This window comes from Grus americana, chromosome 1 (assembly GCF_028858705.1).
Source record: "Grus americana isolate bGruAme1 chromosome 1, bGruAme1.mat, whole genome shotgun sequence".
Classification (NCBI taxonomy): domain Eukaryota; kingdom Metazoa; phylum Chordata; class Aves; order Gruiformes; family Gruidae; genus Grus; species Grus americana.
The window spans coordinates 138,509,851-138,523,381 of record NC_072852.1 but is presented as its reverse complement, the minus strand read 5'-3'; the positions used below and the strand labels follow the sequence as shown (position 1 = coordinate 138,523,381).

Here is a 13,531-nt window from a genome sequence, read left to right as displayed (position 1 = left end):
AGTGTAAATAATATGGCAGCTGTATCTGTGATTTTAAAGTAAAGGCAAAGAGTGATTGTGGAGAAGAAATTGTAGCAAGGCTGCAAATGATTGCAGAACCATTGCTGTTCTCCTTAGGTAGTTACTGAGCTTTAAAGAAATTATTTTACTTAGCAGTGGGTTGTTTGCTCCAGTTGTGTAAGAGAAGCAAAGATTTTAGAAAGGTACAGTTTCTTTTGTTAGATCTTCTGATGTGTTTGGAAAATAAGACACATTTTAAGCACAGTTTTCTTTAATAGGTTTATTTTTAGACTACTTTTAATACCTTAAAGGTAACCATTAACTGTATTTGTAATACTAGTTAAAATACGGAGCTTTTAAATAAGTAGGTAGATTGAGGATGTCTGTATGTGTATGCTAATGTATACAATATTCACTAATGACTTGTCCATTGCCACTTCTAGGCAGGTGAAATGTGCACACGTATGTGCTTGACTAAGGGTCTCTAATTCCTGGAAGAGCGGAAAAACCTTAAATAATGAGGTGACTGCCATAGATCACTGCTTGCAAGAAATGGAGTCTGAAAGCAAAAGCATCAAAGATCCTGTCAACATATTTCCACTTCAGTTGCTTAGAGCTAAGTCAAGCTTAGTAGGTCTTCAGGCAAGTGATTGAAACGGTGCCCTTGGATCGTGTGTGTTGGTCACATTAGTTATACTCTTTCACTCCCACATAAAGTATTGCTTTATTAATGTAGTTCAGAAACTTAAGAAGAGAAGCAGTCTGGAAGGCCTTACAGATCTGCACCATAGTTTGGGCAGGGGGCTGCTGGAGCGCAGTGTAATGCCCTCTCTGGTTGTAGGTTTCCCTCTGTGCCCATGGGTGCCCACCCCACTGTGGAGGGGTTTGGGGCCAGGGCTCTGGCCTTTGCAAAGCAAAATTTCTCTGCTCTACAGGCGGAGTCGGTGTGTGACAGCACAGTAGCATGTTAGAAGACATTACGTAGAAATGGTACAAGAGCCCATAAAACTTCCAGGAATGTGATAATTGAACATGTCTGAGAAATGCCATACATAGTACTTTTAGGAAAAATACAGCACAAGTATAACACTGTTTTCAAGTGGGCTGGAGGAGGAGAAGGAGGAGTAAAGCTGTTCTGAAAGGTTAGATGAGAAACTCTTATCTTGAATTTCTAATATTAGTTAATATATTAGCTAAGATAGACTTTTCTGCATGTGAGACATTTGTTTACTGTTTTACCTCATAATTTGTTTTTAATAGGATGTATGTGAAGTCAAGGTATGCATATTCTTTTGGCACTTATCTACACATCACTTTGTTCTGAGACTTGAAAAGAATGGTCTCTTGAATATATATTTTTCCAACCATTGTTTTATATTCAGTCCAGTTGCATTTACTTTTTCCTCCCATTGTTTGTCACTTTCTGCTTCATTTCTTTAGAAACAGTTTCTGCTAACTTTTAACATGTGTTTTGGTTTTTATTAGTATCATTGAGCAATACTTACTGGTGGAAATAGTGTCATGAAATTAATTTCAGTAAAATTTAATTGAATATACTCCAAGTATAGTAAATTTTTGGAGGATTGGGGCTTAAAATATTTTAAAACATCAAATTACTTACATTTTCACTGACAGTAGTGCTGAGCTTGTTTGTGTACATAGACATGACAGGTGTCTGTTTCTAATCTCATTAGACTTCAATTTACCTCTAATGGAACAGTAGTAGTTAAGTATAGTTTGGCTATAGCTGATTCTAAAACATTGTTTCTTCCAGACTACAGAAGAATCCTGTTAGCATCGTGTTTGTTTGCATGTTTTCTAGCATGATGGGCCTTCTCAGTGTATGAGAAGGGTTTTCTTTGGTTAATAAGCTGCTGTAGACCACATCAGGATGTAATGGTGTGTATACCTCAAGATTCTGGTGTTAACCTCTGTGCATTTTCAACTACTTGCCTTCTAGTCAGCCCAAAGATTACCAGTTAACATAAGAGTCTCAGTTTTACTGAGTGAGACTTGTCTAAAGTGATTTAAAGTGTTCACAAAAGTGTTTTACAGTGCTTTCTTTATTGAGGAATGTTTAAGTTAAACCTCTGTTGTTTGACACCTTAATGGTATTTGGGTAAATCAATAAATCGCACATGTGTGTATGTGAGTATATATGTGTGTATATATACACACACATGTATATAGTTAATTATCTCCAATCTGGTTAGTTGGTAAAGAAGAATGATAAACTTAATGAGGGGGAGACCTTCAGCAGTGCAGAGCTAACCATTGTAAATGTACAGAAACTTGAATTAACAATGGCTGTTAGAACATTTTAGAAAAATCTCTGCCACAATGTTTGGGATAATCATATAGACTTGAAAATTTTGAAGAAAAGTTTAGTCTAATAAGGTCAGGCTTAAGGGTAACAAGATAGTTAGCAAACGCTGGCATATTTTTGGATATAGGGCACATGAGGTTAGTAAGAGAACACAGATGAAAGACAGTTTTGAAGAATTTTACCCTTTTGCTTCTGTACTACTGTGAAGATAGCCAAGATACCATAATAAACTAGAAATGAAGGTGGCAATGTAATGGTGATGATGTGCTAATCTTTTTTGATAGAAACTTGAAGTGATCCTGCAAGAGTCTGCAGGAAGTATTGCACTGCATGATAGTGTCTTGCAGCATTTAAGACCATTTTAGCTACTTATTATTGAGATGTAAAGCTTCTTTTGATGCCTCCTTTTCTTCTAACGTATAGAACTTCATGGACTTCAGTTTGGAGTTTTATGTCCCATTTTTGTTCCTCCTGGTCTGCTGGGGACCTCCCTTTTCCTGTCTGCTTCATTTTCTTCCTGCTTTGAACTCGTCCTGTTATCCCTGTTCCTGTGCAAAGGGCTTATTACTAAGAACTTGCTGGAAAGGTCATGCAGATGCACCTTTTCACCCTTGCTCAGATGACTTCCATTAGGAAAGTACAGGTGTTTCCTCCTCATCTGGTAGTTGCATTCACAAGTTGTGACCAGCAGTCAGAAGAGAACAATTTTGTGTGTGTATGTGTATGCTTACACACAAGCACATAAACGGTCCCTTGTGTAAGGGTGTAGCAACTCATCACCTCTCCCAGTGACTCTTCTATGATGGTTTAGTTAACTGGTGGGCAGGATTGTGGCCAAATAAGCTAGTCAGAATTTTCAGTTTGCAAACCAGAAGAGTCATTGCAAAATTAAGGATACAACTGCCAAAGCAGTTTGTTAGACTGAACTGAACATAGAAATAGGCTTTAATATGTACAGAGGATGTAGAAATCTGACAGCTGTTGGCCTTGCTCTTCTCCAGCAGAAGCGTGCAGAGTTGTAGTTTGCAGGATGGAAGAAATAAACAGATAACTACAGGGCTGGCCTTTACTAGCTAGGACCTTAATTACCAATAGTATGTGGCTAGAAAACACTGTTATTCACAGAAATTTGTGAAAAAGTTATAAACCTTGATTCAGAATCAGTGAAACTAAATGTTGCTTTACTTGCCCACTATAAGGCTGTGCTGTGTCAGTACAGGTGTAGAGTCATGTTAGGCTTCTTACACAGGTGGAAGAACTCAGCTTGCTTCTCAGATTCTGAAGTTCCCCATTAAATTTTCCTTATCTTTTAGTTTAGGCTTTTGATTTTAATCTGTTGGTGGGGTTTTCTTTTTTAAGTCTCTCCTAATATGCAAGTCCTTGAGAAGATCTTGTAAATATTTAGATTTTGAGTAACAAAGGCAGCTTTATCAGGATTGGCAAAAGAAAAGTTGTAAATATCTTGCATGTTACTGTTTCTAGCTAAGAACGTATTCAATATGAAGGTCCAATTTGATATCAGGTTAGTAGAACTGTAGTTTCCTAATTTCCCCCCTTTAACTGTCTTATCTGCCACATGTTCCTGCTGTCCTCCTCTTATGGCTTATTCCCAGCTGGCATATGTAATTTTGTCTGTTTTCTGGTCTAGATGTCAAGTCACCTGCTGCCCAGACTGCCGTCCTTCAGCCAGCCCTGCCAGCGATTGCCTCTGCCCTGCCGCTTATCTTAGGTTCTGGATGGTGGCTTTGTACAGTTGCCTGTGGCTTTGGGCTATCTGTGCATACACAAACAAAACACATTTTAAAGTGCTCATGGATGGTCTTAACTTAACCCCTCTGCCCCCGTGGTTTTTATTGTTTATCTGTAAAAAAAGAAAAATAATAGTAGAAACAAAAGCAGTTTTCTGAAAAACACTGACTTTTCACCCAGCTGTGATTTTTGAAGGAGGAATTTCGGTCATCTTGATTAAATGTGGGTATATTTTTCAGCAAGAATTTCCCATAATATTTGTGTTCTGAATTTGGATATGGATCATAGCTGCTATTAAGGAATGGATAGCTGCTTGGAAGACTTGGCTGCTTGTGTGGAACTGTTTCAGCAGTTCCTGAGCAGCCAGGCAAGTTATGTGAGAGCTGCATAGCATTTTATTTTATGTTTCAACATACTAAGCCAGTATTTATTAGCCGTTTTGGTTATTGGGAGTATGAGAAAGAAATAATATACTTTTGTTTTTATCCTCTGTTGTTGCTTGTTAGTAAATATTTGTTGTTTCTAGAATAGTGAAAGGAGGTTAGGGGCTGTCCTCAGGTACGTTTCTTGTAGGTGTTTGTAGAGAATAAAAACTTCTGTTACTGCTTCTAAATCAACAAATTGTATAGGTTATCTCTTACTCATACATGTAGCTTCACATACATTTTTGCATCACAAAGTCTAATTGTTCAGGGTTTTCAGGGCGACCTGCCCTATTAGCATTATATTATTAGCATTATATGTAGCAGTGAATACATTGCATATGATGAACAGTTTTCATCTAATACGTGCGTAATTCCCTGTCCATCAGAAAAATGTTAGATTTAAAAAATGTAAAGGGACTGCCTAGCATGAAAAAGTGAATTCTTTTTGGTTTGGAGTCAGTTGATTCAATGTAGTGCACAACACAGGACATGATGATCTGGAACACTGTAGGAAACAAAATCATTCCATTCAGGTTTTGGGTGCCAAATAGAGTGTTCGTGCATTCTGGTCAATCCGCTGAGTTTTTATAACATTATTTCTGTTTTTTCTGACTTTTTCTTCAGCACAAGGTCACAAGAGAGGTAGATAGCTGATACTGCTTACTTTTCTTGACCCACATAAGCTCAGGTGGCTGTAAAACAAGGGCTGTATTCCTCGTCTGAGGAATAGGATGGCTGATGAAGTTACCGTCTATGCTGCCCTGTTGCGCAGATGTTAGAGCTGCTTTTTACCCAGCTCATGAAGCAGTGTAGCTTACAGAGTGGGATTAAAAGGAACTGCCATCAGCTTGTTTGCCATGCTCTAAACAGTGGCCAACCGTGGCGCAGGAGGTAATGATGGACAAATAACTCAAATGTCTGTGGGAGTGACGTGCTTGTCAGCTCTCTCAGTATAGGTTGTCCATGTTTGTAGTATCATGTGTTAAAGGCAGTTAACACTTGTTTCCATTTAAAAAAAATAATTAAAAAATCATCTAATAACGAATACATATTTTTCTCCACACTTAAAGATGTTGATTCGTTTCTGTAGCTGGCTAATGCCATCCTGTGCCTTCTGTTTTGCATATTGATGTATGTGTGATGTATGTGTGTTGGCTTATGTTACTGTAAAACTAATTGAAGCAAATACACTGATTTGACGCTATTAGCACTCTTTCATGTGCTTCTTTGCAGTTGTTTAAAAGAAAAAAAAAGAATGAAAATTACTGCAAAATACAGTGTGGTCTACAGACTGAATTTCAAGTGACCTTTAGAAGAACTGGTGCTGTTATTTCCTTGCTGTAGGGTAGCATTTTATTTCTAAGGGAAATGTATCCCAGCGATGACTCTGAATACAAGTTACCTTCTTTAAGTCTTTGTCCCGAGCACAGAATCTCATTTGTGTAAGTTTCTGTCTGGCCATCTGTATTGTGGATTTATTTTAATGAAGGATTGAGTAGATGTTCAGTAAGTTATTTAATTCAGAACTCGAGGTTAAATTATGCAGTAAAATGAAGATACATTATTTGGATTAGGAAAGAAGCTATAAGGGATTTTTATCTTGACAATATATGTATAGTTTGGTGAACTTTGTTATACTTTTGGCTAAGCACTCAGTATGTAATTTGCCAAACCTTGTTTCAAAATCCAGCTCTTTTTTATGACTTGGCTACTTGAGAAGAGCTGAGTCCGTAATAGAGGACAGACAGTGAGGAAAACGAAGGCGTACTCCAGAGTGCTCTAACAGGGAGACTGCAGTTCATGGCAGAGTTTGCTGCAAACAGCCCATGCCTGGCTGGCGTGGGTGCAGCTGGTGCACGGCAGTTTCTGAACCGTGTAGGAAGCTCCTTGCTTCAGCAGCCGGGCAGCGTGTGCGGGATGTGTCCCTGCCCTGTTTGGTGGGTTGGGAGGCAGAGGCTGCTGAGGAGGAGGGTGCTCTCTTCAGGCCAGCCTGCTTGGAGCTGCCAGGTGGGCTGGGGCTGCTGGGGGGCCATGGCACAGCTGGGTGGCCACAGACTGGCTCAGTGTCTCACAGAGGTGGTCCTGCAGGCCCAGAGTGCACTGCTGCCCAGGCCCCAGCTATGGTGGTGGAGATGTCCAAGGAGTGACTCTAGGACTGCAGTGTGACTCTTAAAAACAAACAACAACAACCCTCCCATCCTCCCTTTCAGTGTAAACAGCTCTTTTTGCCCTGTCTGTGAAACAACACAAAAATAATCTTCCATTCCTGCTCAATTTCTTGGTTTTTGTTTTTGGGCTTTTTGGGGTTTTTCTTTTTTTCCTGTGCAGTTGGAGGGAATAAGAGCCATGATACAAGACAAGAGGATTAGTTGAATTTTATAGCAATGGCTGTAACTTAAATTCATGTTTGAAAGGAGGTAAGAAAAAAATGTCTAGCTGAAAGCTTTTAAGTGTGTGCATGATTTCTCCTTTTGCCTTCTCTCTTTATTGCCTTCTTGACACTTCAGTAATATACTCAGCGGAATACTTTACTTTGGGTAAACTATTGCTAGATTTATCAGAATGTTTAATTCTTTTCTAGTTATACTGTTACTCATTTTTAAACTGGCTGGTATTTTTCAGATCCATAATGTGGATGAATACAGTTTCCTAGTCTGTAATTCGCATTTGTCAGGCAAACCTATCTATCCCATTAGACAGCTATTCAGACTGAGATCGGATTCAAGAGAATGTTTCTCCTAGTTGTCTGTTGAGGAGTATCAAATTTTATTAGACGTTTTCTGCCTCTGCTATTGGACCTGACAAGAATCAGGAACAAAAATAAAAGCACTTTTGGTAGTTGCTGTTCTTGCATCCTTCCCCGCTGTCTCCCCTACAAATGATGGCTTTTCTTCAGGCCTTGGTGGTTCTTTTTCATAATTAGCCCTCATGGTTAGTGCTTTCCTCTTAATCCAGGCTCACCTTGGAAGATAAGGTGACCTTGGATGTAATTTAGGCATCTAGATGTTGTCTGAGAGAGAGCAGCTAGTTTGCAGCAACGTTTCTACTTTGGAAACACCTTTTTGATTTCCTATTCAAGATCTTGCAAAAACAGGCTCTGTTTGTCTTAATTTAGTTCCTCCCAGGGGAAGTTTTGCTCAATTAGACTTAGGGATTTCAAGCAGCCAGGGCCCTCTGATGTGGCATCAGGGCCATGGGAAGACTGAGGATCCTATCTTATATTTTCTGATGCTTTGTGTTTTCAGTGATTTGGTTCTGGGTTTGAAAATCCATGATAATGAAATTGTTGCCCCACTCTCTCAGTCAAACTCTGTTTTGGAGAGTTGAAGTATGCCTTTTCTTTGAACCCAGAAGTGTTCCTTTATTATTTAAAGGTTGAGGTTTTCCATGGATTTTTTTGGGCGGGTTGAAATTAGATTCTGTTAACAAAGTATACTAAAGGCGAGAGCAGTTTTGCAGTAATTTATCTAAAATTATATTTAGCCATTGCCTTTTGCTGTTGTCTTTGCTTCCCACCCACTCCCCACCATGAACTGATGCATTCAAGAAATACCTGTTGCTGCTGCATATTCAGAAAGCTGTAGTAATGTATTCTGGAATCCTTCTGTGTATGGGGAATGGATAAAGATATGCAATAAATATGCAAGGAGGAATAAAACCACTTCTTAGTCAGAAACAGTTTTATTCAACTGTTTGGTTTTATTTTGTAGTTTGATTTCTGTATTCTAACTGTTTAGCTTGATAATTGATGCAGAGAAAATATTAACGAAACTTGGGTTTTCAGATATGTCTGTTTTACTGGATGCAAATACCAGACTTCCATTTCTTCTTACCGAAAAAATTTAATTTGGGCAGAGGTAGAGATGACAGATCCAAGGCGCATGACAATACGCAAAGATTTTTCTCTCACCTTGGTGTGCAGGATTTGGGTTATGGAAGCTTCCTTATGTGGTTCTGTATTTGCTTTTGAAAGGTTTCAGATTCACAAAAGATTGGCTGCCTCATAACTGAAGAGCATCATTACTTTTGGAAAGGACAAGTATTTCTCAAGATAATGAAGAATCAATTAATCTGAAGATATGGTTGGATCTTTTGATATATGCAAAATTGGCGCCGGTGGATGACTGTCACTGGGCTGTAGACCCAGTGGCTGCAAACAGTTAGTGTTGTAAACTGCTTCCAGAGGAATTCTGTCTTCAGCTGGAGGTTCAGAACCTTCTTAGTAGTGTCTACTAATTGTCATAGGGTAGACAAGAGATGGTCACTGGTGACAAATAAAATGCTGTAGTCACTCTTTACTATTGTGAATAGTATAGTTCAGAGCAGCCCTGTTTTTTATTTAAAGATGACAGCATTTTTATTCTTTGTCTTTGTAAGGCTTTGAAAAGTTTTTTGGTTTTATTTTAATACTTTGAAATGTTTTAACAGATATACTTGTGCCTTGTACAATTCTTTATATAGAAGTAGAAAAGCACTATTTTACAGTGCTTAAGCTAATTAAAAAAAAAAAAAGAGGGGAAAGCAGTATTTCAGGAAGATACTTAATTTCAGCAGTCTACTGCTGTAATTTGTGTCTGACCTCCAGTATCCGTATCTGCATCTGTTCCATTTTGTCTTTGTTATTCTGGAAACCCTTAGTTTCCCTAACTGGAAAAAAAAAATAATCTTGTCCTCAGAGTTCTGCTGGTTAAACCAGAAATGTATTTTTTCAGTTGACTTAGTTAAACAAGTGCAAAACAGGAGAAGCTTCTAATTCTTAGTTTAAGCTTTGCATATTTTGACCTAGATGAATTGAATGAAGAAGGTTCAAGCTCCATAGATACAAATATGACTGAATTGAGAACCAATGTTACATTATGCTTTGTCTGATGGGAATCCGATTTGGAGCAACTTTGAATATCATTTAAAATGAGCAACATCAAGTTAATAATGTTCTGAATATCTGGAAGACAGCTTTTTATGTGTTCTTTTTCTTACAAGGTTTCCTTCAAACCTATTAATTAAACGGTTCATGCGTACTTTATAACATCGGAATGAAAACCGGTTAGACCAGATGCGTGGGCTTTCTTCGGTCTCCCTTTTCCAGAAAGTGCGCCTCGTCCTTGTCCTGGAAGTCTGTGAGCCCTGGTGGGATCACGGGGAGCATTGAATTAAAGTTCTTGTAGTGTGAAAGGTTAGAGTATCATGTGCAGGTTTTATTTATGAATAAAGGGTGAGGGTGTGTTTGTATAACAGGCAAGCATGTCTCATAACTCATTCCAAAGAAAATCTTGTCTATAGTGTGGTAATTTAGGAGCCTGTCTAGACTGCTTTGAGAAATTGTAAACATGATGTCTTCAGAACAAAACCATCAGAGTTTAACAAAAATTGCTGCACGTTATATTTTTAATATTTGACTGAATTCCAGGGAGATCAGAAGTATTTTGGCAATATTTGGTCTGCCTGACTGCTAGATGAATTACGGAAAGAATGCATATGCCAGTCCATAGTAACATTTTCTTTCTTGAATACAGCAGCTTTAGATTTGCATGATTACATGATGTAAACTATGTATTTGTCAGTAATGGAAAGTTTTTACTTTAAATAGTGGTGCACAAGTTTATGTACATCTTAATCTTATTAAACTGTTTCTACATATTTGACAGTCCATAGCATATGATCAAGCTTTTTATTATTCGACCTAAATAACTTGATCTTTGTACTGTTGTACAGACCTGTTCAAACATTACATTTAAGCTAGTGAGGGTATTTTTTTTAATTCTACTACAGTTAATTTAAAATGCTTTAATCTCAAGAATACTAAAATAGTTTTAGGAGGCAGGTAAATGCAGCTTTTCTGTTTGTTGTGTGCAAAGTTACGTGCTTTTTGTGTGCGTAGTGGGCCATTGGAACAGCTAGAATGTTGCCGTAGTAGTATTTCCATCATTTGAAGTCTTTACCATTGGATTCTTCTGGTTGGTTTTGTTTTGGGGTGGGGAAGGATTTCTAGTTCAAAGCCAGACATGTTTTAGTTCAGATAAAGTTACTGTTTTGTACAGGTGTTATCAGATGAAATGCAATTACCAGTCCCAATGATCTCTCAGTTCTCCAGTGTATCTCTAAACATCATCCACATCTGGTGTCAGGAAACCTTAATCGGGTATTATCACATATGGATGGATTTTCCATTTTATGCCAAACAGTATTATGCCACAGGTTATGCTGAACTTAAGTCAGTCCCTAAATTAATGCATGTGTTTAATATTTGCAAAGCTGTCATTGTTCTAGGTATTAGAAATGCCTCAACAAATAAACATTGAAAGTGTTGGATCTATATCACATGCGTAATTGAAATGATGTTAACTTAGGGGTTAAGTAACGATTGAAATGATGATTTGGGAAATAGACGTGAATCAGCTGAATGTTAAGAATTTATTTGCATCGTTTATTCTTCCTAGGTTTTTTTAATATACCTTGATGTTCTAGAATAGTGTTGATTTAGACTCTTTCTGTAGAATTATTAATCCAGTATTTTCAACATTCCTGTCAATACTGTTTTGGTTTTATATTACCCCTAGTCTATCAAGAGTTTGCCTAGCAAGGGGTGTGATATTGTAAGCTGCTAGATAGTAATACTGTTACTTTTTAGTTACTATGTCTACTCTAATGGCCTCAGAATTCTTTAGAGACATTTGTCTCCTTTTTGCGGGAGAGGAAGTAATTTGGATGGGTCTGGACCAGGAGAATATCATTAATAGTGGGAAATGTATAACTGAGGAGAAATCTATTATATAGTGTTTTCTTAAATTGTATTTAATTTTTTAAAGAAAAACCAATTATACTACTTTGACATCTTAAAGAAGTTAAAGCCTCTAAAGCTTCTAGTAATTTTTAGCAGTGGTGAACTCCAGCTTCACGTTTGTGTTCTTTGCAATATGGGAGAAAAACTAGCAGGACTGCATGCCATTGTAATTAAACTGTTAAACATAGAAACTTGAAGGGAGAAGCTCGTCTTACCTGTTTGGGGAGTATCTGTCAGCATATTTAAATGAAATTTTATTTTGAAACCGTATGTCTGTAATTATTAGCACATTCCTAAGCAGCATAACTAGTTTGTGATCAAATGACGGAGGTGTCTTCCAAACGTGTAGTAACATTCATTGCACTGTAAACTCTGCACTTTTTGTATTTATTTGTGTTATTTGTATTTTTACAGGATTACAAAGCCATTGACATTTGCTGACTGTGTTGGTGATGAGCTTCCTTTAGGATGGGAAACTGTTTATGATCAACAGATTGGAGTTTATTATATGGACCACATAAATCGTGAGTAGACATATGATTATTTTGAGGAATCCTAGCAAGCTGATGTTAACTAATGGCAGTAACTTTGCTTCCAATACCATTTATGCACCTCATGCTACAGTGAGAAAAACTAGGAACGTAATTTCTTGCAGTATCTGTCTTCTCATCTTTCAAATGGAGGCACAATCCTTCCATTTGTAAAGAATTTTACAACCTATGATTGAGTTTTGTACACTATAACTATTTTGTTTTACTTTGTCCTACTGTGGAGTATCAGTAATTTTGTTGTTGCTTTTTGTCATATATCAATTAAGATAATTTTCATGCCATACTCTTGTATTTCCTATTTTTTCAGTCATCTATAGTTCACTGTTCTATATGGAAAACCAAAATACATTCTGAGAGAAAAATGCTGATTTTTCATTAGAAGCGCTGCGAAATACAATAATCTCACCCTTTCTTAAGCAATATATGTTTTGTGCTTTAACACAGTACAAAGTGCTATCAAAAAGGCAGCAGATGTGCCTTTTGGAAACTAGGAGGGAGCAATTTCCAGCATCCCATTTGGACTATTGCTGAGTTTTCTTTCGCCATTTTCTGTCACATTTGCCAGTTCTACGTCTAAAAAAAAGTCTTATCTTTAGAGCTTTGTCCTGCTGCTGCTGTTACTGTTGTGCTGCTGTCATTAAGCTTCTTATCACCAATGAGTGAATGCCTTCGATATTGTGGGAATTGGCAGTTGGTGAGGAGGGAGAAAAAAAGTACTTACATCTGCTGTCACAGCAATGGTAAATAGTATAATCTGCAAAACCAACCTCAATACTATCTACTTGAAATCTAGTCAATTAAAAAATAAAAGTGCAGAAACAGTTTTTTTGGCTTCCTGCCATCATTGGAATTACTTGTGTATTGTGGTTTCACAATTACTTATTTAAAAAAACACCCAAATGTTCCTATGATATTGTTTGACCCACACAGGCACTTAGTTGTGAAATTAACAAAGATCACAAATTAAATAATAAACATTAAAGAGCTGTTAATGCACTGATCACAAGGATAGATAGCCAAGACAACTGAAAGGTGATAAATACAGACTGTTAGGTAATTCTTACAATAACTCTGTTTAAAAGAAGTAGTACCTTAATAATTGCTGTTTAAACTGTCACAGTGACTTTAGTTAATGTTGAATAAAAAGTGAGGTTTACATTGGAGTACAGCAATGAGTGCACTCGTGCCAGCGTATGTACATGTCCATGAATGCACATATTAAAAAAAATACAAACGAGGATATTGGCAACTCATCTTTTTTTTTTTTTCTTGAAAATTGTAAAAGGCTTTAGGAGTCCCTTTAGACAATGAGTAGAAGAACTCCCATTGCAATGTTGTAACTAAAACAGCTACTAAAGCATCCTACCGATAGGCATCTTTGACAGGAATAACAATCACCATCTCATGCAAAAGAAATCACTCCCTTTTGCTTTTCAGACTTTGTTATTAGCTGCTTTTCTACAGACATCAAGTTTGAACTTACAGAAAGGATATTAATCATTGTAGGCATGTCAGATCTGGCTTGCACAGGAAAAAATGCAATTGAGAGAAAAAACTGTAGAAAAAACTCTCTTTGCAGAGAGGAATTGAGTTCCCAAATGCTCAGTGGGAAGGCACAGAAAGAGATTATTAAAGTAAATAGGTCTGGGAAAGTAAAGCTAATCATATTAGGAATTAAATAAAGGTAATATATGAACAG

The 13,531-nt window shown here is 37.3% G+C and overlaps 1 protein-coding gene across 7 annotated transcripts in view; it reads left to right on the top strand.

Moving 5' to 3' along the window:
- The window catches only part of WWC3 (WWC family member 3), a 108,758-nt gene that overhangs the window by 27,027 nt on the left and 68,200 nt on the right, over nt 1–13,531 (top strand). For all 7 annotated transcript variants that reach the window (XM_054846407.1, XM_054846458.1, XM_054846449.1 and 4 more), the window contains exon 2: nt 11,696–11,805. In XM_054846407.1, coding sequence (XP_054702382.1) covers nt 11,696–11,805 — 110 coding nt within the window. The remainder of the gene's footprint in view (nt 1–11,695; nt 11,806–13,531) is intronic.